The sequence below is a fragment of the Callithrix jacchus genome, chromosome 1, assembly GCF_049354715.1.
Source record: "Callithrix jacchus isolate 240 chromosome 1, calJac240_pri, whole genome shotgun sequence".
Classification (NCBI taxonomy): domain Eukaryota; kingdom Metazoa; phylum Chordata; class Mammalia; order Primates; family Cebidae; genus Callithrix; species Callithrix jacchus.
The window spans coordinates 185,826,469-185,853,730 of NC_133502.1; the positions used below are offsets into that span (position 1 = coordinate 185,826,469).

The 27,262-nt window shown below is 58.3% G+C and overlaps 2 protein-coding genes and 1 long non-coding RNA gene across 28 annotated transcripts in view; 1 reads left to right on the plus strand and 2 right to left on the minus strand.

The window, feature by feature from the left end:
* Nucleotides 1–6,976: 6,976 nt before the first annotated feature.
* On the minus strand, nucleotides 6,977–17,020 carry NSMF (NMDA receptor synaptonuclear signaling and neuronal migration factor). 5 transcript variants are annotated; one of them, XM_002743501.6, is made up of 15 exons: nucleotides 16,724–17,020; nucleotides 16,155–16,216; nucleotides 15,066–15,560; nucleotides 14,074–14,149; nucleotides 12,920–12,988; nucleotides 12,074–12,126; nucleotides 11,397–11,486; nucleotides 10,729–10,853; nucleotides 10,327–10,410; nucleotides 10,143–10,176; nucleotides 9,953–10,023; nucleotides 8,814–8,893; nucleotides 8,611–8,713; nucleotides 8,300–8,375; nucleotides 6,977–8,195 (listed from the first exon to the last, which is right to left on the minus strand). In XM_002743501.6, exons 1-15 carry the CDS (start codon nucleotides 16,792–16,794, stop codon nucleotides 8,098–8,100), a joined length of 1,587 nt encoding a protein of 528 aa, XP_002743547.1. In that variant the 5' UTR covers nucleotides 16,795–17,020; the 3' UTR covers nucleotides 6,977–8,097. The 5 variants fall into 5 exon arrangements, with proteins under 5 accessions (XP_002743547.1, XP_002743548.1, XP_035120359.1 ...); XM_002743502.6 differs by lacking the exon at nucleotides 12,920–12,988; XM_035264468.2 differs by lacking the exon at nucleotides 11,397–11,486.
* Nucleotides 17,021–17,599: 579 nt separating this feature from the next.
* Nucleotides 17,600–27,262, minus strand: part of PNPLA7 (patatin like domain 7, lysophospholipase) — a 68,866-nt gene continuing 59,203 nt past the window's right edge. For 14 of the 22 annotated variants that reach the window (XM_054238347.2, XM_078333046.1, XM_002806542.6 and 11 more), the window contains 10 exons: nucleotides 24,639–24,795; nucleotides 21,963–22,079; nucleotides 21,764–21,833; nucleotides 21,000–21,116; nucleotides 20,313–20,461; nucleotides 19,795–19,947; nucleotides 19,550–19,660; nucleotides 19,203–19,287; nucleotides 18,305–18,408; nucleotides 17,600–18,174 (listed from right to left, as the gene is read on the minus strand). In XM_054238347.2, the coding sequence (XP_054094322.1) occupies nucleotides 18,091–18,174; nucleotides 18,305–18,408; nucleotides 19,203–19,287; nucleotides 19,550–19,660; nucleotides 19,795–19,947; nucleotides 20,313–20,461; nucleotides 21,000–21,116; nucleotides 21,764–21,833; nucleotides 21,963–22,079; nucleotides 24,639–24,795 (1,147 nt within the window). In that variant the 3' untranslated portion in view covers nucleotides 17,600–18,090. Of the gene's footprint in view, nucleotides 18,175–18,304; nucleotides 18,409–19,202; nucleotides 19,288–19,549; nucleotides 19,661–19,794; nucleotides 20,002–20,312; nucleotides 20,462–20,581; nucleotides 21,117–21,763; nucleotides 21,834–21,962; nucleotides 22,080–23,162; nucleotides 23,373–24,638; nucleotides 24,796–27,262 lie in introns of those variants that run through there. The other 8 variants (XM_078333039.1, XM_078333037.1, XM_078333025.1 and 5 more) reach the window with 4 other exon arrangements.
* On the plus strand, nucleotides 18,593–22,037 carry LOC128928556 (uncharacterized). Its single transcript, XR_008473817.2, has 3 exons — nucleotides 18,593–18,718; nucleotides 21,421–21,494; nucleotides 21,907–22,037. It is a non-coding gene; the product is annotated as an uncharacterized LOC128928556 (long non-coding RNA).

Below are 27,262 nucleotides of genomic sequence, written 5' to 3' on the forward strand. Positions count from 1 at the left end.
TTTTTTTGAGACTGAGTTTCGCTCTTGTTACCCAGGCTGGAGTGCAATGGCGCGATCTCGGCTCACCGCAACCTCCGCCTCCCGGGTTCAGGCAATTCTCCTGCCTCAGCTTCCTGAGTAGCTGGGATTACAGGCACGTGCCACCATTCCCAGCCAATTTTTTGTATCTTTAATAGAGACGGGGTTTCACCATTTTGACCAGGATGGTCTCGATCTCTTGACCTCGTGATCCACCCGCCTCGGCCTCCCAAAGTGCTGGGATTACAGGCTTGAGCCACCACGCCCGGCCTTTTATTTTGTAGAAGGGATTGGAAGAATTTGTATTAAATTTCTTCTTTAAATATTTTGTATAATTTGGTGGTAAAACCATCTGAGCCAGTACTTTTCTTTGTAGAAAAGTTTTAAAGTACAAATTCAGTTTCTTTAATAGTTTATAGGATTGTTCAAGTTACCTATTTAATGTTTTGATAGTTTATGGCTTTCAAGGAATGGGTCCATTTCACCTAAGTTGCTAAATTGATGTGAATACAATCAGTCATAGTACTTCCTGGCTGTCCTTTTAATACCTGTAGGGTCTGTAGTGATGACCCTGCCACTCCTCATATGGGTAATTTGTGTCCTCTTGCTCATCAGTGTTGCTAGCTGGAGGTCTATCAATTTCATTCTTTCAAAGAACCAGCTTTTTGTTTCATAATTTTTCTTTTTTGAATTATTTTAATTCTACTCCTGTGTATTTCCTTTCTTCTGCTTGATTTAAGTTTATATTGCTCCTCCTTTTCTGTTTCTTAAGGCAGAAGATTATTGTCTTGAACCATTCTTTTTTTCTAATGTAAGCATTTGTGCTATAATTTCCCTCTGAGCACTGTTTAGCTATCTCAATTTTTGATATGTTGTATTTTCATTTTATTCAGTTTAAAATATGTTTGAAGTTCCATGAAACTCCCTCTTTGATCTATGGATTATGTTATTTAGGAGTGTGTTAATTTCCAAGTGATTGGACACTTTCCTGATATCTGTTATTGATTTCTAGATTAATTTCTTTTTTTTTTTTTTGAGACGGAGTTTCGCTCTTGTTACCCAGGCTGGAGTGCAATGGCGCGATCTCGGCTCACCGCAACCTCCGCCTCCCGGGTTCAGGCAATTCTCCTGCCTCAGCTTCCTGAGTAGCTGGGATTACAGGCACGCGCCACCATACCCAGCTAATTTTTAATATTTTTTTAGTAGAGACGGGGTTTCACCATGTTGACCAGGATGGTCTCGATCTCTTGACCTCGTGATCCACCCATCTTGGTCTCCCAAAGTGCTGGGATTACAGGCTTGAGCCACCGCGCCCGGCTGATTTCTAGTTTAATTTCTAATTTCATCATGGTCAGAGAACGTAGTTTATAACTTCGATTTTCTTTTTTTTTTGAGACAGAGTTTCACTCTTGTCATCCAGGCCGGAGTGCAGTGGTGCCATCTTGGCTCAGTGCAACCTCTGCCTCCCAGGTTTGAGTCATTCTCCTGCCTCAGCCTCCTGAGTAGCTGGGATTACAGGTGCCCCCAGCCATGCCCAGATATTTTTCGTATTTTTAGTAGAGCACGGGTTTCACTATGTTGGCCAGGCTGGTCTAGAACTCCTGACCTTAGGTGACCCACCCACCTTGGCCTCCAAAAGTGCTGGGATTATAGGCGTGAGCCACTGTGCCTGGCCAACTTTGATAGTTTTAAATTTGCTAAGGTTTTTTTTTGTTTTTGAACCACAATATGGTTTATCTCGGTGTGTGTTCCATGTGCATTTGAGAATAATCTGTGTTGCCGTGGGTGGGTGGGAGTGTTCAGTAAGGGTGCCTGTGTCTAGTGGCCGGTATCGATGTTTATATTTTGCTGAATGTCTGTCCGTTAGTTCTATTTCTGAGAGAAGAATGCTGGTGTCTCCTACTGTCATCGTGAATGTGTTTACTTCTCCTTTCAATTCTGTTGGGTTTCACTTCAGATATTTTATTTTGACTTTTTATTTTTTGAGACGGAATCTTGCTCTGTTGCCCAGGCTGGAATGCAGTGGCATGATCTCAGCTCACTGACACCTCCGCCTCCCGGGTTCAAGCGAGATTATACTGCCTCAGCCTCCTCAGTAGCTGGGACCACAGGCACGTGCCACCATGCCTGGCTAATTTTTGTATTTTTAGTAGAGACGGGGTTTTGCCACATTGACCAGGCTGGTCTCGAACTCCTGCCCTCAAGTGATCCATCTGCCTTGGCCTTTCGAAGTGCTGGGATTACTGGCATGAGCCACCACGCCCAGCCCACTTATTCTTTTAATTTTTTTTTTTGTTCTTCAGATAGGATAATCTCACTGACCCATCTCCGAGTTCACTGACTCTCCTCTGCCCTCACCGCTCTGCTCAACGGAGTTTTATTTTTCAATTTTGGTTATTGTGTTTTTTTGGTTCTAAAATTTTCATATGATTTTATTTATTTGCTGAGGCTTTCTTTTTTTTTCTTTTTTTGTTTTTTGAAACAGCATCTGACTCTGCAACGCAGGCTGGAGTGCAGTGGCAGGATCGTAGCTTACTACAGCTGTGAACTCCTTGGCTCAGGCAGTCCTCCTCCTGAGCCTCCCAAGTACCTGGGACCACAGGCATGTGGGCGGCACTGTGCGCAGTTGATTTTTGTTTCTTTAGCGGAAATGAGGTTTCACCATTTGCCCAAGATTCTTTCAAACTTCTGTGCTCAAGTGATCCATCCGCCTCGGCCTCCCAGCATGCTAGGAGTACAGGTGTGAGCCACCATGCCCAGCCTTTGCTGAGACTTTCTATTCTAACATTTTAAGTGCTCTCGATGGCTCAGTTGGGCACTACTATAATAGCTAATTTAACGTCTTCAGGCATGGTGGCTCACACTTATAATCCCAGCACTTTGGGAGGCCAGGGCAGGAGGATCATTTGAGGCCAGGAGTTCAGGACCAGCCTGGGCAACATAGTGAGACTTTGTCTCTACAAAACATAAAAAAAAAAAATTATTGGGCATGGTGGTGGTGCTTGCCTGGGGGGTCAGGTACTCGGGAGGCTGAGGCAGGAGGATCACTTAAACTCAAGAGTTCAAGGCTACAGTGAGCTAGGATTATGCCAATGCACACTATCTTGGGTGACAAGCAAGACCTTATCCCTCCCAAAAAAGTTTAGATGAGTAAAATTAAAAAAAAAACAATTTTGTCAGTCTTTGTCATTTCAACATGTTCTCAATCTCCTTGTCTGCTGATGGCCTCTTCCCTGCTGGCCAGGATCCTCACAGTTCTTTGGGTGCAGAGGAATTATGGTTTGTAATTTTTTTTTTTTTGAGACAGAGTCTTTATTGCCCAGGCTGGAGTGCAATGGCGTGATCTCAGCTCACTGCAACCTCTATCTCCCAGGTTCAAGTGATTCTCCTGCCTCAGCCTCCCAAGTGTCTGCTACTATAGGCATCTGCCACCAAGCCTAGCTAATTTTTGTATTTTTAGTAGAGACGGGGTTTCACCATGTTGACCAGGATGGTCTCGAACTGGCCTCAGGTGATTCCCCTGCCTTGGCCTCCCAAAGTGCTGGGATTATAGGCGTGAGCCACCGCGCCTGGCCTGGTTGGTAATATTTTGAATCTTACTGAGACTGAGTCTTACTTCTATTCTACGGTGAACGCTGGTGATTCACTTTCAGCCACAGTGGGCTATTGGTCCAAGGTCAATTTCTTTCTCCAAGATTTTGGGGCACTCTCTGGTCTGGCTGCACGTATGCCCCCCCCAGTGGAGGTTCTGGGAATGACCGAGGTTGGCTACTCAGGTCAGTTCTGTGTGGGTGTGTTAGCGTGAGACACAGACGGACAGTCCCATGTGCACCTGAGGGTTGAAGGATGTTGGGGGTGGTTTTTGGGTGCTTCTCAGCTCCTGGCTTCTCCAGACCTCCCTTCTCAGCCCTCAGGCCAGAAAGCAGGGGTGACGGAGCACATGGGGACATGGGAGATTTGGTAGGCAGGAGGGGAAATGACTGCCTGCCTGCAGGCACCAGGACGGGGGCAGGGAGCCACCGCGGACACTTGTCCCTTTCAGAGGCAGGTTTTGTCTGCACCCCGCCCCCACAGGGGCAACACTAACAGCAGGTGTGGGAGCCCCCACAGCTCCCTCCACCACTGCGATGTGTCTACATACTTCTGCTCATGGGGGGTTTTACCTACAGACAGGAATCACACCTTCACTTGCCCTTAGATGCTCCTGCATCCTGGCAGGAGGTCCCCACACACCCCCCAGACTACACTCCAGGTCTCAAGGTTGGCTGCTCTGCCGGGTGCACGTCCAGCCATGGGGCTGCCCGGGATCACTTGGGGTTGTGTAGTGAGCCTGGACGTGCAGGTGGGGGTGTCTGCACCTGAGAGCGGGCCGCTAGCGCAGGGCAGGCAGGTTGCTGGGGCAGGCGGGGCCTCCTCCCGTGCCGTTCCCAGACTGCTGGGTAGTCTCAAGGGTGCGTCCAGGAAGGTGGCGGGAGACACTCCACATCGATGTGATGTGTGGCCCAGCCGCTTGGAACAACTGGGCCAGTTGCATCTCTCTGCTTAGCAGTAAGCCTCGTGAGCATCAGGTCCCTCTGGGAAAGCCATCACGTGATCGGCCACAGCAGGGCAGTAGACACCCTGGAAAAGGCTGCCAGGGGTGGCTGGGGCTGGACGGGGTTGTATGTTTATCGTCACACTTAAGAGATGTTACCAGATTAGCTTCAAAAAAAGGCTGTAACAGGCTGAGGCAGGAGGATTGCTTGAGGCCAGGAGTTCGAGACTTGCCTGTGCAACACAGCGAGACCCTATCTCCACAGAACATAAAATAATTACCCAGGCATGGGGTGTCTGTAGTCCCAGCTTCTCAAGAGGCTGAGGGGGTGGGAGAATCGCTTGAGCCCAGTAGGTCAAAGCCCCAGTGAGCCCCAGCCTGGACGACAGAGCAAGACCCTGTCTCAGATTAAAAAGGGACACCTCTTTGTTGCTTTCATTGGCCTTTCCATGATGGGATGAAGACAAGATGAGGACTTTCTTCATGGAATTACCAGCCAGTGTCCTGCTCTGCCAAGGATCTCTCTGCATCTGCTCACTCTTCCCTATCGGCTTTTATCACTTTCCTTAGCAGTATAGAAAAGCTCTTCAAGACCTTAATCGTTCCTGTATTTCTTATTTCTTCTCCAACTATTTCCAGCTGTTGCTGCTGTTTTTATATTTCGAGGGAGGCGAGGGTGGGTGCAGCAGTCACCAAAGTTCCCTGGGCACTGGCCCCCCCACCCTGGCCAAGCCTGCCTCTGCGTGGGACCACCTCCTCCCAGCTGGTACTTCCTGTCTGCTCCTCCCTTTCACGCCCCGGGGTCACACTGTGAGTAATGGAACCGTGTGAACCATATGTAAGACCCCCCCCCGCCCCCAGGCCTGGCGCGGCGGCTCTCGCCTATAATCTCAGCACTTTGGGAGGCCAAGGAGGGTGGGTCACCTGCGGTCAGGAGTTCAAGACCAGCCTGACCAACATGGTGAAACCCCATGTCTACTAAAAATACAGAAATTAGCTGTGTGTGGTGGCGTGCACCTGTAGTCCCAGCTGCTAGGGAGGCTGAGGCAGGAGAATTGCTTGAACCCAGGAGCCGGAGGTTGCAGTGAGCTGAGATTGCGCCATTGCACTCCAGCCCAGGCGACAGATGGAGCCTCTGTCTCAAAAAAGAAAATTTAAAAAAAGGCTGTGCATGGTGGCTCAGGCCTGTAATCCCAGCACTTTGGGAGGCCGAGGTGGGTGGATCACGAGGTCAAGAGATTGAGACCATCCCGGTCAACATGGTAAAACCGTCTCTACTAAAAATACAAAAAATTAGCTGGGCATGGTGGCGCATGCCTGTAATCCCAGCTACTCAGGAGGCTGAGGCAGGAGAATTGCCAGAACCCAGGAGGCAGAGGTTGCGGTGAGCCGAGATCGTGCCATTGCTCTCCAGCCTGGGTAAACAAGAGCGAAACTTCATCTCAAAAAAAAAAAAAGAAAATCCCCCCAGGCCTTCCTCGCTCCAGCAGACCCTCCGGACCTGACCGAGTGGGACAGGCATGCCACACTGCAGCCCCAGGCACTGACAGACAGGTTGGGACTGCGGGTCCCTGTTAGGGCAGGGCGGGGAGTGTCTGGCTGTTCTGGGACTCTGAGCTCAGGGCCGCAGGTGACGTTAGACACGCCTTTGAAGAATGCGGTGTGTGGGCACGTGGTGGCCTCGCCTGCTGTCCTACTTTGAAGAGCGCCACCCTCGAGGCCTGCATGGCAGCATCAGCAGATTCCAGGCGGTAGCGACTTGTCTCATCAACTTTGCAGAAAAGAGACTGAGATCCCCCGTGATTTCACAATATGTCACTTTCAGATATTGTGGGCAACCCAATAACAGAAAGCCAACAGACACTGGGTATTTACCTACATATTTATATGTTCAAACTGGCACCAAACCTGCCCCTCCCAGGACCTCGTCTGGAAGGCCTGGGAAGAGTTGGAGGCGGCTGGTGGCTGTGTGACCCCCCAGCACCCTGAGCCTCAAGCCTGCTGGCTGTGCCAGGCTGTGTGCTAGCGGCCCCCTGACCCTGACCCTGACCCTAGCCCAGCTTCTACCTGCTGCTCTGTCCCCCAGCCACGGGGCAGGGAACCAGCTGCTGGCCAACCTGGCTGTGCCCAGTAGTGGTTTGGACCCTAGAGACACTTGGGGACAACGGAGGTTGAGGGAGTGGCCACTATCTGGTCCTGTGGTCACTCCGTGGCTCTCTCCTCCAGACCTAGTGAGGCCCCTCTCTGAGACCACGGCCCCGCACCCGCCCTCCTGTCCGTCCCAGATCAGCTGTGTCCTGAGGGGGGCCCTGCTCCAACTCTGTCCAGCCAGGGGGCCTACAGCAGTGTCCTCAGAGGTGGGGCCAGATGCTGGACCTGGGGCGGTCCCTGGAGAGCACCGAAAGGACAGACCCACGCAGCAGCCACGGTGGAGGATCAGGTTTAATGGTCACTATGAGGGGGTATCGTACATCGTTCGGAGCCTGGCCCCCGCCCCAGCCCTCCCTCAGCCGGAACGCAGCCAGGTGACCTCAGACCCCTGGCTCTGCACAAGGGGGGCCTGCCCCCTGGCCCCAGCTATATACATGAGAGCCCATCCTGCTGGCCCTGGACAAAGCTGGGAGCTTCCCTGCCGAGTCAGGAGCCCCTAAGTCCACCAGCTACTCAGCCAGGTCCAGGGACCCACTGCAGTACTGGAAGGTTCTCAAAACCTGGGCCTGCCCCAGCCGGGCCCCTGCCAAGCCCCAGGCCTCTGTGCTGGGATGAAGCCTCCAGGTTGAGGCTGGTAAAAGCTGAACTCAACAGCAGCAATGAGAGTGCTGGGTGGGCTCAGGGGGGATGGGAGCAGGCCTGACCTGGCACCTCCTCAGGGGATGGTGCACCATTCCCTCCTGCTGCCCAGGCCACTCCTGCCGGGCTGGCGCCGGCTGAGGTCTGAGGAAGCGGGGATGGGGCTGGCAGAAGGAGGGGAAGTGAGAGCACAGACAATTGGAGACTCAGCCGGTGTAGACAGAGCTGGGCTCAGCAGCCCGGCAACGCCGGCCCCACACAGACGGGCCACCCTGGTGCTGGTGATCGATATAGCAGGGATGGGGCGTAGAGAGGGTCCTGAACACACATGGGCTGCCGGGCTGCAGTGCCTGCTCTGTAACCAGCAGCGTAGTGCTTAACTAGTTAACAAGAAATGCTGCTTCCCTTTGAATTGTTTCAGGGGTGTAGAAATTGCACTTATTTCTATGAACCCCATGGAGGGGATTCCCAAAGCCAAGCCTCCAGGCGAGGCATGGCCGGTCAGTGCCTGGCCACTGGGCATCCACTGGCCATGGGACGGGATCCTCCCGGTCCCCAAGGACTGCCGCCTCTGTGGCCATGGGTGCAGTGAGGACCGAGCCCCACGGGGGGAACCTGAGCAACGTCTGAGGTGCCCTGAAGTGGCTCGAGGCAAGACCAGAGCCGAACAGTCCCGGGGAGCACGAGGTGGCCCAGCCCCAGGTCCCCGTGCAGAGGGAGCGGCCTGATAGTGGCTGGGCAGAGGCCTGTGCCCCTCACAGGACATCATCAAAGTCCAGCAGCTTCGAGTGCTGGCGGCTCTTCCACAGGCGATACAAGCGGAAGTCGAAGTATGTCTCGATCATCTGCTTCCCTGGGCGGAGGGGCAGGAGGCTCAGGCCTGGCCAGCAGCCTCGGACCCCACCCCGATGTGGCCCCAAGTGGCCACAGAGCTCAGGCCCAGCCTGGGTAACTCACCTTGGGCTGAGAGCTCCAGGGGTGACTCGAAGGTGACCCTGTAAGGAGTCATGAGGGTCCTGAGGTTCTGGAACAGCTAGAAGAAGGAAGATGCTGTGAGTTCGAAGCAGAGAGATGGGGAAGGAGGACAGGGGAGGAGATGGGGAGCAGGGCCCACCCTGTTTTCTCAGACCCCTCAAACCTGGCTGACCTCAGGCATAAGGGATTTGGGAATGCAAGGGGGAAGGAAAAACAATTTGAGGAAGAACAGAAGCCCCCCAGTCCACGTCTGGGTCTCCAGAGGCCTGGGTAGGGCTGGGGGGTCCCTGTACCTTCTCCCCATTGGGGTTCCCCAGAATGTAGCAGCCCATGATGTGGATGACATTCGGCTCTGGGTTCACTTTGCTCATTAGGCGGCTCAGCCGCTTCCAGAAGCTGGTGGAGAGAGGTAGGTCACCCAGTGGCAGGGGACAGGCACCCAGGGCCTAGACTCTGACTCCAGCCCTCCCCCTGCCTGGGGCACCCAGCCTCTCACTGGATCATATCCTCTTCCTTCTCCACTTTGGCAAAGGTGGCCACCTTGTTCTTGAGCAGATAGAGGTGTCCAGGGCCTCCCTGTAAGAAGCTGTGGTCAGACACTGGCTGTTCCTTCCTCCACCCCCCTCCCACTGCTCTCTATCTCACACACACCCATGCACACACACACACACACGCACATGTGGGTGGTGTCCTTGGTCTCTCCCCTCCACCTCTTCTAGGTGATCTCCCCCCACACCTCTTCTCCTTGATCTCCCCCCATACCTCCTCTCCTTCTTCTTCCCCTCCACCTCCTCTTCTTGATCTCCACCCACACCTCCTCTCCTAGATCTCCCCCACCTCCTCTCCTTGATCTCCCCCCATACCTCTTCTCCTTGATCTCCCCCCACCTCCTCTCCTTGATCTCCCCCTCACACCTCCCTTGATCTCACCCCACACCTCTTCTCCTTGATCTATCCCCACACCTCTTCTCCTTGATCTCCCCCCACACCTCCTCTCCTTGATCTCCCCCCACACCTCTTCTCCTTGATCTCCCCCTCACACCTCCCTTGATCTCACCCCACACCTCTTCTCCTTGATCTATCCCCACACCTCTTCTCCTTGATCTCCCCCTCACACCTCCCTTGATCTCACCCCACACCTCTTCTCCTTGATCTATCCCCACACCTCTTCTCCTTGATCTCCCCCTCACACCTCCCTTGATCTCACCCCACACCTCTTCTCCTTGATCTATCCCCACACCTCCTCTCCTTGATCTCCCCCCCACCTCCTCTCCTTGATCTCCCCCCACACCTCCTCTCCTTGGTCTTCCCCCCACACCTCTTCTCCTTGATCTCCCCCCCTCCAACCTCCTCTCCTTGATCTTCCCCCCTCCAACCTCTTCTTGATCTCCCCCCACACCTCTTCTCCTTGATCCACCCTCCCACTTTTTTTCCTTATCTTCCCCTCCCACACCTCTTCTCCTTGATCTCCCCCCACACCTCTTCTCCTTGACCTTCCCCCCTCCAACCTCTTCTCCCTGGACTTCTTGGCCCCCATCTCTTTTCCTTTGTCTTTTCCACCACACCTCTTCTCCTTGTTTTTCCCCCGCCCCACAACAACTCTCCTCCTGGGCGTGAGAAGAGCCCTGAGCACTACCTGGCAGAAAATCAGCATCTTCCAGATCTTGGCTCCCTTGTGATAGACGTTCAGCTTCCTCTCTATCTCCTCTGTGGGAGAACAGGTATGAGTGCTGCAGTCCCCACCCCAGCCCTGGGGGGCCATACCCACCTGCGCCTTCCCCTCCCAGTCCTGGGACAGCAGAGAGGGGGGCCAATGGGTCACATACCCAGGATGTCTTCAAAGGTTGCGTGCTCATGGTCCTGGGAACAGACACAGGCCATAAGGCCACATTAGGGCCGCGTCAGAGCCAGCAGCCCCACAGCACGCTGGGGCCCTGGGGTGCCAGCACTGGCCCAAGGTGGGGCTGCAGAAGGGCATCTGTGGGGGGCGGACTCAGGGGCGGGACTCACATAGAGGATAGGGATGATGGAGGGGTCATCCCGGCGGATGATGGTGGGGATGTACTCAGCCTTGGGTACCTTGGAGGAAATGAGCTGGGGAGACAAAGAGCTGCTCAGGAGCCCCAGGCCCATCCAAAAGTGGAGGGGCTGAGGGAGCCCCCATGAGGCTACATTCTGGCTGCCAGGCAGCCTGAGGGTACAGCCCTGTGAGACCCCCTCTCCCAGGCAGCCAGAGGAGGCCACGTGGTCCCCAACAGAGCTGGCTAGGCTCTCGGGGCTGCCAGGCAGCCTGAGGGTACAGCCCTGTGAGACCCCCCTCCCCCAGGCAGCCAGAGGAGGCCTCGTGGTCCCCAACAGAGCTGGCTAGGCTCTCGGGGCAGCACCGAGAGTGCTGCACGGGCGTGGCCTCACCATGACTTTTGGTGGCACAAAGCCCTCGGTGTCGCAGGCCACGGCCTCCAGGCCCTTCTCAGTGTCCCAGTCCAGGTCCTCAAAGGCCTCATCCAGCGTGCAGTGGGAGCTCTGCAGATCACTGCCTGGGAAGCAAAAGGGTCACCAGGACAGCCAGCCAGGCAGCACCTCCTTTACTGGCCATGGCTCCACGGCCCATAGAGCCCAAAAGCCCCGTCCTGGAGTGTCCTCCAAGCAAGTGGGAGGACCATACAGAGATCACCGCCAGCCCGGCAGGACAGGCCTGTGGACACCGCTAGGTAGCGGCCCGATGTGGGGAGAGAGACCCCAATGCGAGGCTGGTGGAAGGCGCGTGCAGGCGTCAGCTCCAGCCAAGTCCGCAGGGAGCCTAAGAGGGAGTGGGGCGGACACCGCAGCCCCCTGTCCCTCAGGGCCTCTTGCAAGCGGCAGCGGGCACGGTCCTACAGGCGCCCCCCCAGCCCAGCACTGCCGCAGCCGTTAGTCCTTGGAGATCCGAGATGCTGAGGGCGTCCCCATCTCACAAATAGGTAAACCAAGGCTGAGAGCAAAAGCGCAGCCCAGCAGCCCTAGCAGGGGACCCCCAGCAGGGGTCTGGGGTCTAGGGAAGGCTCTGGGGAAGGTAGGCGGGCGTGGGGGGGGGCACCTACTGTCTCGGGAGTCGTGGGAAGTGTCGGCTTTCATGGGGGTGGGGTCGCTCCAGGACCGGCTGAAGCTCCGCTCGCGCCGCTCAGCGAACGCTGCAGAGAGCAAAACCCGCGTTAGCGAGCTGGCGGGGCAGGGCCTCGGGAGGCTCAGGCCCCAGACAAGGGGACCACGGATGGGGGTGGGGACAGCCCTTAGCAGAGGAGGAAGCTAATATGGGTGGACTGTGAGAAGCAGACACAGATCAGTAGCTCGAGTGTTTCAGGGGCGGGATCTGAGTCCTGAGGCAGGGCTAGAGGCGGAGACTGGGGGCGTGGCTTGGAGGGAGGAGCCTGGGGCGGGCTGGGGGAGGGAATGGGAGGGAGGAGCCCGGGGTGGGCTGGGGGAGGGATAGAAGGGAGGAGCCTGGGGCGGGCTGGGGGCGGGACTGGGAGCAGGGACAGAAGGAGCCTGGGGCAGGCTGGGGCGGGGCTGTAAGGGAGGAGTCTGGGGCGAGCTGGGGGCGGGGATGGAAGGGAGGAGCCTGGGCTGGGCCGGGGGTGTGGCTGAGAAGGGCAGAGCCTGGGGCGGGGCACGGCAGGGGTTAGGGCCTGGGGTCGTTCTCAGCGCAGCTAGCAGCACGCGAAGCCCCAACCCGCCAAGCACATTGCTTCCCCCCCACCCCCGCCCCGCGCGATCTTACTCTGGGCCTTCACCCTCCTGCTGCCGACCATGCGCAAGTGTTTGCGGAAGTTCCTGGGGAGGGAAGCGCGGGGCTGAAGAGGGCCGTGCGGGGGTGCCGGCAGCCCCTGCCCACCTAGCCCCTGTTGGGCCAGGGCTCTATACTCTCACCCCTTTGGGGTGGGAAGCCAATGCTCTCCCTGGCTCCTGGCACCACTGCCCACCCAAAGGCAAATCCAGGCCAGTGCTCTCCCCATAAGACCCTTCCCGGGCTCCCCTTTGCCTCCAGAACAAAGGCGCAGTGCCTCTGGATCAAGCCTCCTCCGGAGCTGCATTCCCAGGCTCTGACCTTCAGTCCTCGCCTGGGACTCACACCCTGAGCCTCCACGCCTGTGTGGCTGAGGATCCAGCCTATCTGCACTGAGCAGGGCGGGGCTCCTGTCTGCACCACCCCCTGGTCGGCTGGGGGCCTGCAGGAGTTCCCCCCCCCCCCCCCCCCCGTCATTGGGGCACCTCAGGGCCAGGTCCTCTCCTCCACCAAACTTTGGACCCTGCCAAGGCCCAACATCCAAAACGGGCAAAAAAGCTTCCCAGACACATCTCTGTGGTTGGAGTAGGGGAGGGGGGCCTTGCCGCTGGCCCCAGCCTAGGCAGAGACATGTGTCCTCGGAATGCAGGACTGAGGGTGGGACGCTTTCCTGAAGCCTGGGCCACAGGGCCTCTCCTGCCTGCCACGTCCCCAGAGCAGGGCCAGGCCAGTGGTCGCCACCACCCTTCCCCCATCAGGTCTGCCAGGGCCGAGGGGGCCCAGGCCAGGCCAGCACAGACCAGAGATGGACCCTGGTGGCGAGTGGCTGGCAGGCCCTACCTCTGGATTACAGACGCGGAATCATTCTCCCGTTTCCGGCGCTTCCTCTCCGCGTAGCCCCTGAATACCCTGGGAAACCACCGCAAGTCAGCACTGCCCTTGGCCAGAGGCAGGAGGGACACAGACATGGGGACAGTGGTGCGAGCAGAGGGCCCAGCAGGGCGTCCGGGGCACGGGGCTGGGCAGAGGAGTCCCAGCCTGCCTCGCCTGTTGAGGCCCGGCTCCCGTCAGGCCCTGCTGCAACCGTGGTACCCGCTGGCAGCCAGGTCCACAGAGAGCAGCACTCCCTTGAGACCCAGGTCCCTGGCCTACCCAAACCTATTTGAGGGCAGGAGGGTCTCCCCCAGGGACAACAGCTGCGCCCTTAGGCACCAAGTCATACAGGTACTTACGAGATGCTGAAGCCGGGGCCAGAAGGGATGGCGTGAGAGAAAAGACACAGTGAGCTCAACCCTGGGCCTCCCCTCAGCCCCCACCCGGCCCCTGCAGCCCCCTTCTTGTCACTGACCCAACAGGTCCCTCACAGGTACCCCAGCCACCAGCAGAACGTAGCTACACTGCCGGCCAGCCCTGAATGGGTAACGGAAGCTGATGTCACTGCAGCCCATGCCACCAGCTGCTGAGACTAGGCAGCCCGAGGCCAGGAGTGGGGTGGGCTCCCCAGGGCAATGTGTGGAGAGAGCGCTTCTTTGGTGTAGGGGCCACTGCAGCAAAGGGAACTTTCCTGGAAGGAACCCCAGAACAGAAAACCGAGATGTACGGCAAGGCAGGTCCCCAGGGGACCCCAAAACTGTGATTATCTTTGGCACATATGAAACAGAAGTAGCCTTCTATTTGGGGTTCAGGGAGGGTGGACACGCACTGAGGAGTGGGGATGGGAGCAGGAGAGCCACACCACATCCCACACCCCACTGACAGCTGTGTCAGCTGCAGCCCTGGGCCAGGTCCCCAGACCAGAGGACTGGGGCAGGCTGGGTACCGGCCATGGGAGGGGAAAGAGCATCCAGCCCTGACGCCCTGGCAGAGCGCAGGTACTTGAGGCTGTTCAGAAGCAGCCTTCCCTGGTAGGCCCAGAGGCTGGGAAAAAGCAGTGCTTCCTGATCAGCAGAAAAAGGCCACCCGGCCTGACCCAGAGTCGTAGGCACAAAACTTACGCTTGCATAGTTGTGCTTGCCGTCTGGAAGCTGAAAAGACTTTCCTTGGGGAACCAGGTACGAATGGGGGTGTCATCTGAAAGAGACCAAAACAAGTGGTGGCTGGGGTGGAGTAGGGGTTCCAGAAGCCTTTCCCCTCCCTGCTGGGAAGCAGATACTTCCGAGTCCGGGGTCAGCAGCAGCCGGCAGCCAGGGCAGGTGGGGGGAGGCTGGCACAGGGTGGCATCCCTACACAGGGCCAGAGGGCAGTGCTCCAATGCCTGCTGCTCACTCACTAAGATCACGTTCTTGGTGACTTGACATTTTGATTTTTTTGGCTTAATTTTCCCTTTGGCCACCCAAAGTTTGAGGAACATTCCTTTGAAATCACGGTCTGTCCCCAAGAGGCCCAGGGAAAAAATATGTCTGTTTCCCTTGGGCAGAAGGGGCTCTGAGGCCTTCTCTGCAGCCCCCATGCTCTAGCTGGAGGCCCTCGCTGAGGCTGGAGACCACTTTGCTGAGGACTGTCCCCATCCCAGGGCCCCCACAGCCTTTCCCTGGTGCCAGAAAGGAGTGACTTTCTGTCTGGTGGACAAGGTACCAGACACAGCTCAATGATGCTGGAGAAGGAAGCCCACTGCCTGGCTGGGCCCCAACAGCTCTCCAGGACTCTCAGAGGGCAGCCCAATCTCCCAATTAAGCCATGTGTCCTCCCTACATATCCCTTAAAATCCTCCCAGGCCCCCTCCTCTGGGAAGCACTTCTTGATTGACCTGGTTCTGGCAGGACCAAAGTGGACCATGAGGCCTGGCAGATTTTGCTGAGGTGAGGGAGCCCACAGCTCATGGAGTGTGGGGGCAGCAGCAGGAGCTGGCAGGTTTAATTCTGAGTCTGCTGGCACGCTGTGACCTGAGCACCCGTTCTCTATTCCAAGCCTCACAGTGGCTGCTGCTGTCAGACCCCAGGACCAGCATGTGTCCCCAAACCTGTCCATGCCGAGACAAGCCCCTCACCAGACACGCGGTCAACACTGTGCATCCTCTCCAGCTTCTTGCGGCGACCGGAGGCCTCAGGCAGAGGCGGCTGGTCCAGCCCAAAGGCCCGAGGGGTGGGGCCAGGAGCCAGCGGGGCACATCCGGGACATTCTTTGGAGCCCTGGCGGCTGCCCGCCCAGCTCTGGCAAGGCCTGCTGATGTCCTCCCGGCTGCCGCCAGGGCTGGCTCGCAGGGGCTGGCTGTGGTGGTGAGGGTGCCGCTGCCGCCGCCCCTTCACCACGGCCAGCTCAATGGCCTCCGCCTCAGGGCTGGGCAACAGGGCAGGCTCCCCGGAGATGGTGTACACTCGGGGCTGGGGGCCTTCGCCTGCGGGCTTCCTAATGCCGGGCTCCTCTGAGAGGCTGCCCTCGTAGCAGCCGTTGGAGACGAGGGACAGGCGGCGCTTGTTCTGGGGGGCTGGCTGCATCTCGGGGGACCCGTCGTGGCCAGAGTAGGCATCAGCCAGCAGGTGATCTGGGAGAGATAGCAGGTGAGCCTGCAGCTCGTGAGGCCCTCTTGCAGGTTTCGTAGCAGGTTGAAAGCAGGAAACACCCAGTGGGCACCTGGCCTCTGCCGGGGGCTGGCGCTGCCCAAACCCTAGTCTCTGGCACCTTCAGAAAACGTGTTTCTGAGCCCCTCACTCCTATCTGGCCCTGAAGCCTCTGCATGTGCGTGGGGGCGGGGTGACTCCATGCTACCTGTGTGCGGTCCTGCCGGGTAGGAACAGGCAGGCCACCCCCCAGCCTGTGATTGCACCGTTTGTCTGGTGCCAACTTCCCCCCTCCCCCCACCAGCTGGCCCCCAGAGGCAGTGGTGCCAGCCCTGGGGGAGCCAGGAGGCCTGTTGCCATGCCAACGGCCCAGGCGGGGTGGGTGCCATGGTGACGAGCGCTGGGAGCTGCTCCTGGGGCTCGGGCAGGGAGGGCAGGGGATGTGAGGAAGCCAGCCCGGCAGGGCGCCGGGCCCACGCACAACCACTGCCCCTCATGCTCCACCCCCGGAGGCAGGGACCAGCATCCCCTGGGCTGGGGGGCCTGGGCGGCCCTGGCACGGCCTCACATGCCCCTACCTGCGCCGTTGCGGCTCTCAGGGTGACTCTGGGACAGGTACTCTCCAAACGCTCGAGCTGCCCTGAGGGTGGACAGAGAGGGCACGGTCAGAGGCCAAGGCACGACCCTCCCAAATGCCGGGCTGCAGCAAGAGCCGGGGTTCCCGTCCCCAGCCAGGCCCTCGGCGTCTGGAGGGAGGGTCGGGGGTCTCCCCAGCCGCGAGCCCACGCACCCTTGGTCCTGGTGCGCCCTGGACAGGCCTGCAGGCCGGGCGCCTGTCCGTCAGCCCGTGTAGAGGGGTCTCTAGGCTCGGCGGCCTCTGTCCCTTGCGGAACGGAGGCCGTTCCCGACCCGGAGGGTGAGCTGGCCCACCACGCGCTCGCGAGAGTAGGGCAGGGCAGGGGGCCAGGAGGAGGGAGGCGCGGTGAGAAGCCCCAGGAGGGGGCGCGGGGCGCGGAGCACTGGGAGGGCTCCGCAGTGGGAGAGGCCGGACCCCGGGAGCCCGGGAAGCGCCGCAGGGCAGGGGCGGACTCTGGCGGGGTAGGGGGTCCGGGGCGGGGTCCCGGGCAGGCGGCCCCGCGGCACTCACCGCACTTTGGCCGCCACCGAGGACATGGCCTCGCTCCTCAGCGCCCTCCTCCTGGAGGCGGCGGCGCCCATGGTCGGGGCGGCGGCGCATCCCCCGGGCCTCAGAGCGCGCCCCGCGCCCGCCGCCTCCGCCGGGGTAGCCGCGCCGCGCCGGGGGTCGCGCTCGGGCTTGGGCTCGGGGTCTCGCTCGGGCTCCGGCTCGGGCTCCGGCTCGGGCTCGGGGTCGGGCCCGGGCCCCGCATGGCCGCACCCGGCGCTCCGCGCGTGCCGCCGCACCGGGGAGAGCGCTGCCGGGACCAAGGGCCGGCCCCGCCCACCGTGACGTCAGGGCCCGGGGGGGGTTTCAGAGGGGCGGTGGCCCAGTCCATCGTGACGTCAGAGCCCGGGCAAGCTGGGAGGGGACAAGCGGACCCCGCCCACCGTGATGTCAGGGCCCTGGTGGGGTCGAGGGGCGGGGCCGGACGGCCTGGCTCGGTGCTCTCTCAGAGTCCTCCAGAGTGGGGAAACTGAGGCCAGGGGCCCCTATGTTCGCAAAGTCCTGGGCCCTCGGCCCTCTCGATCTGCTGCTCAGACCTGCAGGGGTCACAGGGCGGCCGCTTCTTCCTCCCCTTACACAAAGGGCTCCCTGTGCAGTTTGGGACTTGGAGCCTGAAGGGAAAGCCGGCTTAGAGGGCACCCAGTGTGCACAAGGCCAGAGAGAGCCAGAGGGGCCCGTCTTGGTCCTGAGGAACCACAGCTCCATGCAGACTCTGGGCACCCAACCTGCCTGGCCTGCCCTGGGAATCTCAGGCCCCAGCGGCGGGGTCCTTTGAGAACTGGGGACTGCCCAACCTCAGGGACAGCCAGGAGTGTTTCTTTGCCCCAGGGAGACATGTCCAACAGTCAGATCCACCTTTATTGAAACATCAAATGGCAGAATCAGGGCTTCCACACCTCACAGGACTTCAGGGGGGCTCACAGGGCTTCATGGGGCCCTCACGGGGCTTCAGGGGGGCTCACAGGGCTTCAGGGGGGTCCCACAGGGCTGCAGAGGGGCTCACAGGGCTGCAGGGGGCTCCCACAGGGCTGCAGAGGGGTTCACAGGGCTGCAGGGGGCTCACAGGGCTGCAGGGGGATCACAGGACTGCAGGGGGGCTCACAGGGCTGCAGGGGGGCTTGTAGAAATTTCAGGAGGATTCCCATGGCCCTGTGTGCAGGGCTGCTAGTGCAGAGAAGAGGCCCAGAGGCCCCAGACATAGCCAGGGGCCAAGGGGAAGCTGGGGGGGCTTCCAGCAGGACAAGTACAGAGGTCCCTAGGACTTGGCAGGAGCCTCAGCCTTGCGGACAGTCCCATGGAAGACACTGTATCCAGGCTCTTCAGCAGAGGCTCTACCCATCCTGGTCAGAGGAACCCTCAGACCATTTTGGGAAATCCAGGCTGGGGTGTTGAGGCTGCAGCGAGGACTCATCCTCCTGTAAGCAGACCGCATCATCCAGGTGAGGACCAGGTAGGGCCAGGGCCATAGGGAAGGAGCGGCCGGCTCAGGGCCAGGCACTGAGGCTCGGCTGAGGGCACCAGGTGGGGCCATGCCCAGCTGCTCACCGAGTCGGAGCCCTGCTTGGCCAAGGTGCTCTGGAAGTCTGCGTATGCATCCCTGGGGACGTCCAGCAGCTCCTCCTCATACTCCGTCTGGTAGTCAGATTCATCTGGTGCCGAAGGGAGGGCTGCATCAATCCCCTCCCCAGGACGGGACCATGCCCAGCACAGCCACACTCAGAGGCAGGACTGGCCACAGACGTCCACCCCCACTCCCAGGTGGGCTGAAGCCCCACACGCAGCAACCTGGTCCCAGGGTGGCCTCACATTACCACCATGGGTTCTGTCTGCCTCCAGCCTTGCCCCAGCCCAGCACTTGGTGCATCTTCCACAAGGACAAGGAGCAGGCAAACACTTCTCCCCTCCAGCCAGACACCCTCAGCACTCCAGCACCTAAGACCAGGCCTCTTCGGATAGCGGGTACGTTACCCAGAGCTCTCTCGGCCCTAGGCAGCCACAAAGGCATTTCCCGGGAGAACATGCAGTTCTGCTGTGAGGAGGCCGATGGCCCAAGGCCCAAGCGCTGGGCCCTGGATGGAGCATGGAGGGTACCAGACCAACCCTTCTGGCCCTGTGGCCCTCCCCAACAAGCAGACTTCATTCCCACCTCCCACTGGGTGGGCTGGGGTGGGAGGCAAAACGTGGCTCTACCTCAGATCTGAGGTGGGACTTGGGATGAATGAAGGGCAGAGGCTGGGTGGCCCAGGATGATCACAATTTTATTGCTGTGGGGACACACACTGCCCTGGGACAGAGGAGCGCCACCAAGCACCCCAGTTGCAGGAGCCTGGGCATGCGTGTGGGCAGGAGGGGAGGGCGTGGGCTTGTGGGGTGGGGGGTCGAGCCCAACCCAGCATCAGGAGGCCACACAGACACCAGGGCCTCATTTTGGACCTTCACTCACCATCCACCACAGCAGCCTTAGCGGGCTCAATTCGAGACACAATTTCGGCAAGGTCCGTGAAGGAGGCATTGGGACATGTGAGGACCTGGGGGTGGGGTGAGGACAGCACGTCGCCCGTGGACACCTCCCTGCCAGTCCCCAGCCTGCTACCTGTGGGAGGAGGGGCCCCACCTTCCCTGTGCCCTCTCTGCAGCCCTTAAGCAATCCCTGCCCTAGCCTTAGTTGGAGTCTTTTATCAGGGGGACGGCCTGTGCCCTGAGGAGGTGGGCGTGGCCCAATGACCTGGGTGTGGCCTGGGAAACGGTGAGCGTGTCCAGGGGAGCTGGGCGTGGCCTGGGCGCCCTCACCTCACTCGCCGGCCTCTTGCTCGGCCCCTGCTGGTCACGCAGCATCTTCTCCAGCACGCCGCTGCGGCCCCAGATGCCAAACACCATGCGCCCGTGCTGGTACCCCACTTCCTGTGCACACCCCCAGGGGCCCGTCAGGAGATGTGGAAAGTCCTCCCACTTCCTGTATTCTCAAAAGGAGGAAGCAGGAAGGGGCAGCCAACGTGTGCCCTCCCCACCCTCCGCGGCGGGTGGCCGGCACTCACGCAGATCTCATTGAACTTGCCGAAGTCCAGGGTCCGGTAGCTGTCGATGGGGGGGCGCAGGTACTCACAGTAGTCACTGCTCTTCACCACCTCCAGCTGCCGCACGCAGCACACGTAGGCCAGGCGTGTCTGAATCTCTGCCATGTTCAACACCTGCTGCCATCACAGCCGCCTTAGTCTCCTGTCCCAGCACCTCCAGGTCCCAACCTGGCCCATGGCACAGAACAGGCTCTGGGGACCCATCCTCCATCCTGGGGCCGTGGGGAGAGGGCAGCAGCACCCAGCCGAGGATCCTGGAGGTGTCTTCTGGTGAGGGGTGGAGACTTCAGGCCTGTCTAGCCTCGTTCCTCCCTTCCCCAGAGCTGGCCTCAGGGCCTGCTCAGGGATGGTGAGGGGTGGCCCTGGAACTGCTGGCCTCAGGGCCCAGGAGCAGCCCCCACTCACCTGCCACAGGACAGGTGTGGGGGGCTGCAGGGAGGAGCCGAAGGGACAGCCCAGCCCACCCAGCAGCACCCCACCTTGACTTTCGTGGCCAAGGGGTTCCAGCGTTTCCACAGCAGCCACCACCCAGACAGTGAATCCCCGTAGTTGGTGAGGTCTGTCTCATCTCGGCTGCCCACGTCAATGGCGATCACCACTTTTGCCCCCATGGACCTGGCCACATCCGCTAGGGAGAAGGCAGCCCTGGTTACCGCCTGGACTGGCACACAGAGCCAGGGGATGGGGCAGAGCCTGCCTCACCAAGCCCTGACCTGGGGGCTGTGGGGTCTTCTCGCCACCGTCATACCTTCTGGAGGCAGAAGACTCACACACCCAGTTCTGTGGGCAGCTGTGAGCCTTTCTGACTGCACGTCCCACAGGTGACAGGAGTGGCCTGGCCCCCAGCAAGCCGACACCTGCAGGCTGTTAGTTTCTGACTGTGGGCACAGATGGGGCTTAATTGCTCCCAGTTCCTCGACTTGGCCTTTGTTCTGCACGCTGCTGCGCTGACAAACAGGGCCATATGCTGCCTCTGCCTGCGTGTGTGTGTACACGCGTGTGCATGTTCTCGGCGCTCTGATGCCAGCCTGACATTTTCCCTTGGCACACTCCAAGGAAAACGTGTTCCAGCCCAGCCTTCTCAACGCGGAGGCAGCTGCAGCAGGGCCCTTCGGGTGGTGTGACCCTGGAGCCTGTGCTCCTGCGAGGTCCCCCCACGGCAGTACCTGGGAGGTTGTTGATGTAGCCCCCATCCATCAGCAGGTGTCCGTCCTTGGGGTCACAGAGAGGGGGCATGTAACCGGACAGGGACATGCTGGCACGCACGTAACGCCACAGGGAGCCTGGGGAGGGGGCCCGGAGCCGCTCATTACCCAGAGGAGGCTACTGCCAGGTCCAGGGGTCAGGGCCTTGCCTCTGCAGTCCTGGAGCTAGTGGGTCCCACCTCTCTGAGACCCCTTCCACAGAGGGAAGCGCATGGCCCAAGGGCTGAATGGCCTTCCAACTGCTGTGAGCCCCTCACTCCATGAACGGAGTAAATTTTCTTTCCCTCATCCTCCTGACTCAGGTTAGCCCCTCCCCCAAGGACTAAGGGAGCCCCTCACCCCATGACTGAGTGAATTTTCTTTCCCTCATCCTCCTGACCAGGTGAGCCCCCCGCCCCAGGACCGAGGGGGCCCCTCACCCCATGACAGAGTGAACCCCTCATCCCCCTGACCCAGGTGAGCCTTCCATCCCAGGACTGAGGGGGCCCTCATTTTGTCCTCCCACATGGTGTCCATCAGTCTGACCCCATATCACTGATTCCAGCCTTCTGAGGCCTCTGGCCCAGGTTGCATCCCTCCCATCTGTGCCCCCAGCAGGGGCATCTTGTATCCTCCATGGACAGAGCTGCCCACACGTTTGCACCCTTCGGGAGACCCCCCAGGGCTCTCCCTCTGCCCACACCTCGCACCCAAGCTGGATGCCCCTGCACGGCAGGAGTGCTCACCGTCCGTGTGGACCCGCATGGCCGAGGCTGTGATGTCGGTGGTGATAGCAAAATAGGGAATCCACAGGTCCTGCAGGTGGACAGGGCTCAGACGGGCCCCCTCCTTTCACACTCCCATCCTGTGTCTGGTGGGGCTGACCCAGGGCCAGGAGGGGACAGGTGCTACGGACTGCATGGGCTCCTGAGGGTGGGGGTGCACCTCGATCTGCCGGTCCTGGAAGACGCTGCAGATGCTGCTGTTGAAGCTGGCTCCGGAGAACATGGATGTGACGGGGTAGGTGAGGTCTAGTACGGCCTTCATCATGGACGTCATGCCCTGGGGGCACATTTGTGGTTCACAGAAGGCTCCCACACAACCCTGTGAGCTGCCACAGCACACCCATGGTGCACTGAGGGGCTCTTGTGAATGAAACGGGGGTCCAGAGCGTCCTTGGGCCCTGCCCAAGGTCCTGAGGCTTGGTGCCCTGGCTGGAGCTTCAGAGGGGGCAGAGGCTAGTAGACAAGCCAGAGCCTGAAAACCAAGACACAGCCCTGCCCTCAGTCCCTTCTTGACCTCTATGCCCCTGCTAGCCCGACCCTCACAGGCTCCGCAAGCCCCCCATGCCTGGGGCCTCCTCGGCTTTGCCTGCTCAGCTCTGGGGCAAGGCCTGGCCCAGCCTCATGGCCAGAGGGTTGACGAGGAGGAGAGCTCAGGGCGGGCTGCTGGGCACACAAGGTCCCCGGGCCAGGGGGACACAGTGGAGTGCTCTCAGGAAAGTCACAGCTGCTCAGCCCTGGCTTACATGCCACTGTGGCAATCCATCGGGGTGCCAGGGATGCCTGGCTCTTTTGAGTTCCTTCTGGGTGGGCCTGGGTGGGGCCCATCCTTCCTCAGTGAGGCGGGCAGCACTCAAGACTGACCTCGAACTAGGCTCACAATGCCCAGCGAGGGTGAAGGGGAAGGGTCTTCCCTGCTGCGGTGAGCCAGGGCTCAGGGGACGAAGGCCAGGAGGGAGGCGCTTGGAGCGTGGGCTGTGTGATGCGGGCAGGAAGAACACCTCAGCCACAGGCAGAGGCAGCCCCGGTCCTCCCCTGAGGAAGCCCCTGCCCAGCACCAGAGGGTCTCATGGAACTGAGCCAGACCCCAGCACCTGCCATTCCCTCTCCTCAGCATGAGCGGCAGGCACACAGCCCCAGCCCCACCTTGCCCTGGCCAGCTCCCAAGGCCCAGCGTTCCCAGGACGGAGGGAGGACCAGCCCAGAGAGCTCTGGCCATTTCCACACTTGGCCCCCCAGCGCCAGACCGGCAGGGAAGGGACAGGGAGAGGCCTGTCCAGTTGCTCTGAGATAGGACAGGCTCGGAGCCACCTCTGCCCATGGGGCATTCTGTCCCAGTGCTGTCCCGGAGGCCGTCTGCTGTGTGCCAGTCCCCAAGCCCTCTTTTGAGCGGCCACAATGAAGGTAACCAGGTGACTCATTTTAGGGACAGAAACATTCCTGGAACAGAATGGGGAACCGGTGTCAGGGGCCTCCGGACTCGCTGGTGGGGCTGGTGGCGGCCCCAGGCCACATGAATGCAGCACAGGCCTGCTTGGGAGCTGCTGCGGCAGAGGATGACCAATTTTCTTTCCTTAGAAAAGGAGAACATGAACGCTTCTGATCCCACTCATGGCTCCAGCCAAAGCTCGGTTTTGTTCCACAAAAGCAAGCGCAGTGCTGAGGAGGGCAGACAGTGGCCACGCCCGCTGAGGAACCAAAGCCCAGCTGCCTCCCTCTGCTCCCCTAAGGGGAGCCTATTCTCACTGCTGTCTTTGATTCTGTATTTGGTATTTTGATTCTGGAATCCATTTATCACAAGCCCAGACTCATGGCCAAAGTAGTTTACATCTCCCCTGTAACACTGAACCGCCCCCAGCTGCCCTGACATGATCTCATGCCCCCATGCCAACACCTCCCTGCCCTACCTCAACCCAGGCTGGGTGCCATGAACTGGGACAGCACCCAGCCTGCCAGGAGGACTCAATAAGCCCATCCTCAGCTGCTCACACTGCCCTGTCTGGCCTGTAGGGCAGAAACCCCTGTCTCAGACCTGGGCCTGGATCAGACGGCCACCACCAACCTCCACCATCTCAGACCTGGGTCAGACCACCCCCCACCACCAGCCTCCACCATCTCAGACATGGATCAGACCACCCCCCACCACCAGCCTCCACCATCTCAGACATGGATCAGATCACCCCCCACCACCAACCTCCACCATCTCAGACCTGAATCAGATCACCCCCCACCACCAACCTCCACCATCTCAGACCTGGATCACACCACCCCCCACCACCAACCTTCATCATCTCAGACCCGGATCACACCACCCCCCACCACCAACCTCTACCATCTCAGACCTGAATCAGATCACCCCCCACCACCAACCTCTACCATCTCAACCCAGATCAGACCACCCCCCACCACCAACCTCCACCATCTCAGACCTGGATCACACCACCCCCCATCACCAACCTCCACCATCTCAGACCCAGATCACACCACCCCCCACCACCAACCTCCACCATCTTAACCCAGATCACACCACCCTCACTACCAACCTCCACCATCTCAGACCAGGATCGGACCAACCCCCACCACCAACCTCCACCATCTCAGACCCAGATCACACCACCCCCCACCACCAACCTCCACCATCTCAGACCTGGATCGGACCACCCCCACCAACAACCTGCGTCTGCACCTTCTCTGTGCTTCCCCTTTGCCTCAGAGGGTAGCCTCCTTGAAGGCAGGGCCCTGCATAGCTACATGAAGAGGCCAATGGCCCCAGTGTCCCTCAGGCACCAGCACGGACCTGGGGGCCTTGCTCTAGTGAGGGTGGTGGGTGCCTGCTTACCTCAGCCCACTGCTTGGCCCGGATCCGCATCTGGCTGTAGTTCCGTTCCTCAGAGTACAGGGCACCCATGAAGGCCCCAATGGACGTGCCTCCCACCATGTCCACGGGGATTCCACACTCTGCCAAGGCCTTGAGAATGCCCACCTGGGCACAGCCTCTGCACCAGCCAGGGACATAGAGCGACGAGTGAGCACCAGGCCCAGGCTGTGCCCTGCAGACGCCTCAGAGGCAGCCACCTGCGAGCATCTGCTCATCCCCAGTTCCCAACTCCTCCAAGCAGAGATGCTGACTCAAAAAGGGATTCCAGGTGCAATGAGCTCAAACCTGTAATCTCAGCACTTTGGGAGGCCGAGGCAGGCAGATCACTTGAAGCTAAGAGTTCAAAGCCAGCCTGGCCAACAGGGCGAAACCCCGTCTCTACTAAAAATACAAACATTAGCTGGGCATGGTGGTGGGCACCTGTAATCCCATCTACTCAGGAGGCTGAGGCAGAAGAATTACTTGAACCTGGGAGAGGGAGGTTGTAGTGAGTCGAGATCGTACCACTGCACTCTAGCCCATGTGACAGAGTGAGACTCTGTCTCAAAATAAATAAAATCTCTCTTTCTGGAGGTACTGAGGGATGTGAGGCTGGGATGGGGAGGAGGATGTCCTGAGAGATGCCTGGCATTGGCCTTTTCTACCCACAAACACAGCTGCCTCCAGCAAGGTGTCTGAGAGGTGGTGGGAGAACTGGAGTTGAGGGGCCCTGGAAGGGAGGAGCATCATGAGGGGCACCACCCCAGGAGTCAGGTAAGCTGGGGTGGTCAGGTAGACCAGCACCCATGAGATCAGGGAGCACCCCTGAGACCAGGGAGCACAGCACCCCCAAGACCAGGCAGCCAGCACCCAGGGCCTCAAATCACTGCTGCCACTTTCATACAGAATGTCCACTACTCAACCAAAGGTTACCAGTCATATGAGGAGAAAAGCCTCATACAGGCTCTTCTTTTGGGACCATCGTGAAAAGAAAAAACAGACAACAAAAGTGGACCCAGAGTGCCCCCCGGTAAGAGACACAGACTTTTACATTGACTGTGCTTAAAGTGTGTGAGGAGCCGAGCAGACAAGGGAAGACCACCCAGCCCTCAGGAGGGAACTCGGACATGAGCCACAGCAGGGAGGCTCCTGGATACATTTGCTATGGTTTGGCTGTGTCCGCCACACATACATGTTGAATTTTAATCCCCAGTATTGGAGGAGGGACCTGGTGGGAGGTAACTGGATCATGGGGGCAGATTTGAGGTGGGAAGACTGTTTGAACGCGGGAAATCAAGGCCGCACTGAGCTGAGGTCACACCACTGCACTCCAACCTGGACTGCAGTGAGACCCTGCCTAAAGCAAGTTCTGGAAATGGACAGTGGCAATGTTTGCACAACACTGTAACAGCGTTGCCCAATGAATTATATTAATATCATTAACATATCAATACTTAATTGAATACTCAAAAACAGTTAAAATGGTAAATTTTATGTTGTATGTATTTTAACATAATAAAAAAGAACCATATGTAATACTGCTGCAAAATATTAAATACTCAGGTATAAACCTTAAAAACAAGTTCAAAGAATTAAAAACAAGAGTGTTAATTCTGGCATAAAACCAAATGGAAATTCTAGAAGTGAAAAATATAACAAATGAAAAACTCAGTGAGTAGGCTTAACAGCAGAACACAACAGCTGAAGAGAGAAATGGTAAAATATAAGATGGGTCAGAAGAAAATATTCATTGAATCATGAAGCATCAAAAGAATAGAATATGTAAAATATTGTTTTACAAAATATGTAAAAGAGATACAGAAACATGGGTTCTGGCACCAAACTCTAATTTATGTGTGATCTGAGCCACAGAAAGAAGACGGGGCGGGAAGCCGTATCTGAAGAGACGGGGTGGCATTTTTTAGAACTGATGACAGACATCAAGCCTCAGAATCAGGAAGCATTATAAATCCTAAGCATAAATCAAAAGAAAACCATTCCCATGTTGTCAAAAACCCAAGGCAAAAAAAAAAAAAAAAAATCTTTAAGCCAGCCTGAGAAAATAAAAGACACATTACCTTCACTTTTCTGTCCTCTGAGTGGTTGTGAGAGACAGCATATATTTACTCTGTTTCTTTAGAGACAATGTCTGCTTGTCTAAATGTTAGGGAAAAAAGAATAATCTAAATAAAAGAGAGTAAAATTAAGCAAATAACAAAGATAAGAGCAGATCTTAAAGAGCCAAAAAATAAACCTACAATAGAGAAGATGGACAAAGATGAAAGCTGGCATTGGACGGGCCAATTCAATGGGCAGCCCTGGTGAGACTGACCAAGGAAATGAAAGACAGTAACCACCAAGAAACGAAGGCATCGGGAACAAAGAAGGGAACATCGGTGCAGACACTTTAGTTAAAACACTGAACAACTTCATTCCATAAATAGAAAAATTCAGATAAAATGGGCACATTTTTAGAAAAACATAACTCACCAAAATAATGTAAGAAACAGAACATCTGAGTAGTACTGGAACTCAGCACAGATTAAAGAAATTTAATCTTTTATTTATTTCTTATTTTTATGTTTAGACAAGGTCTCACTCCCACC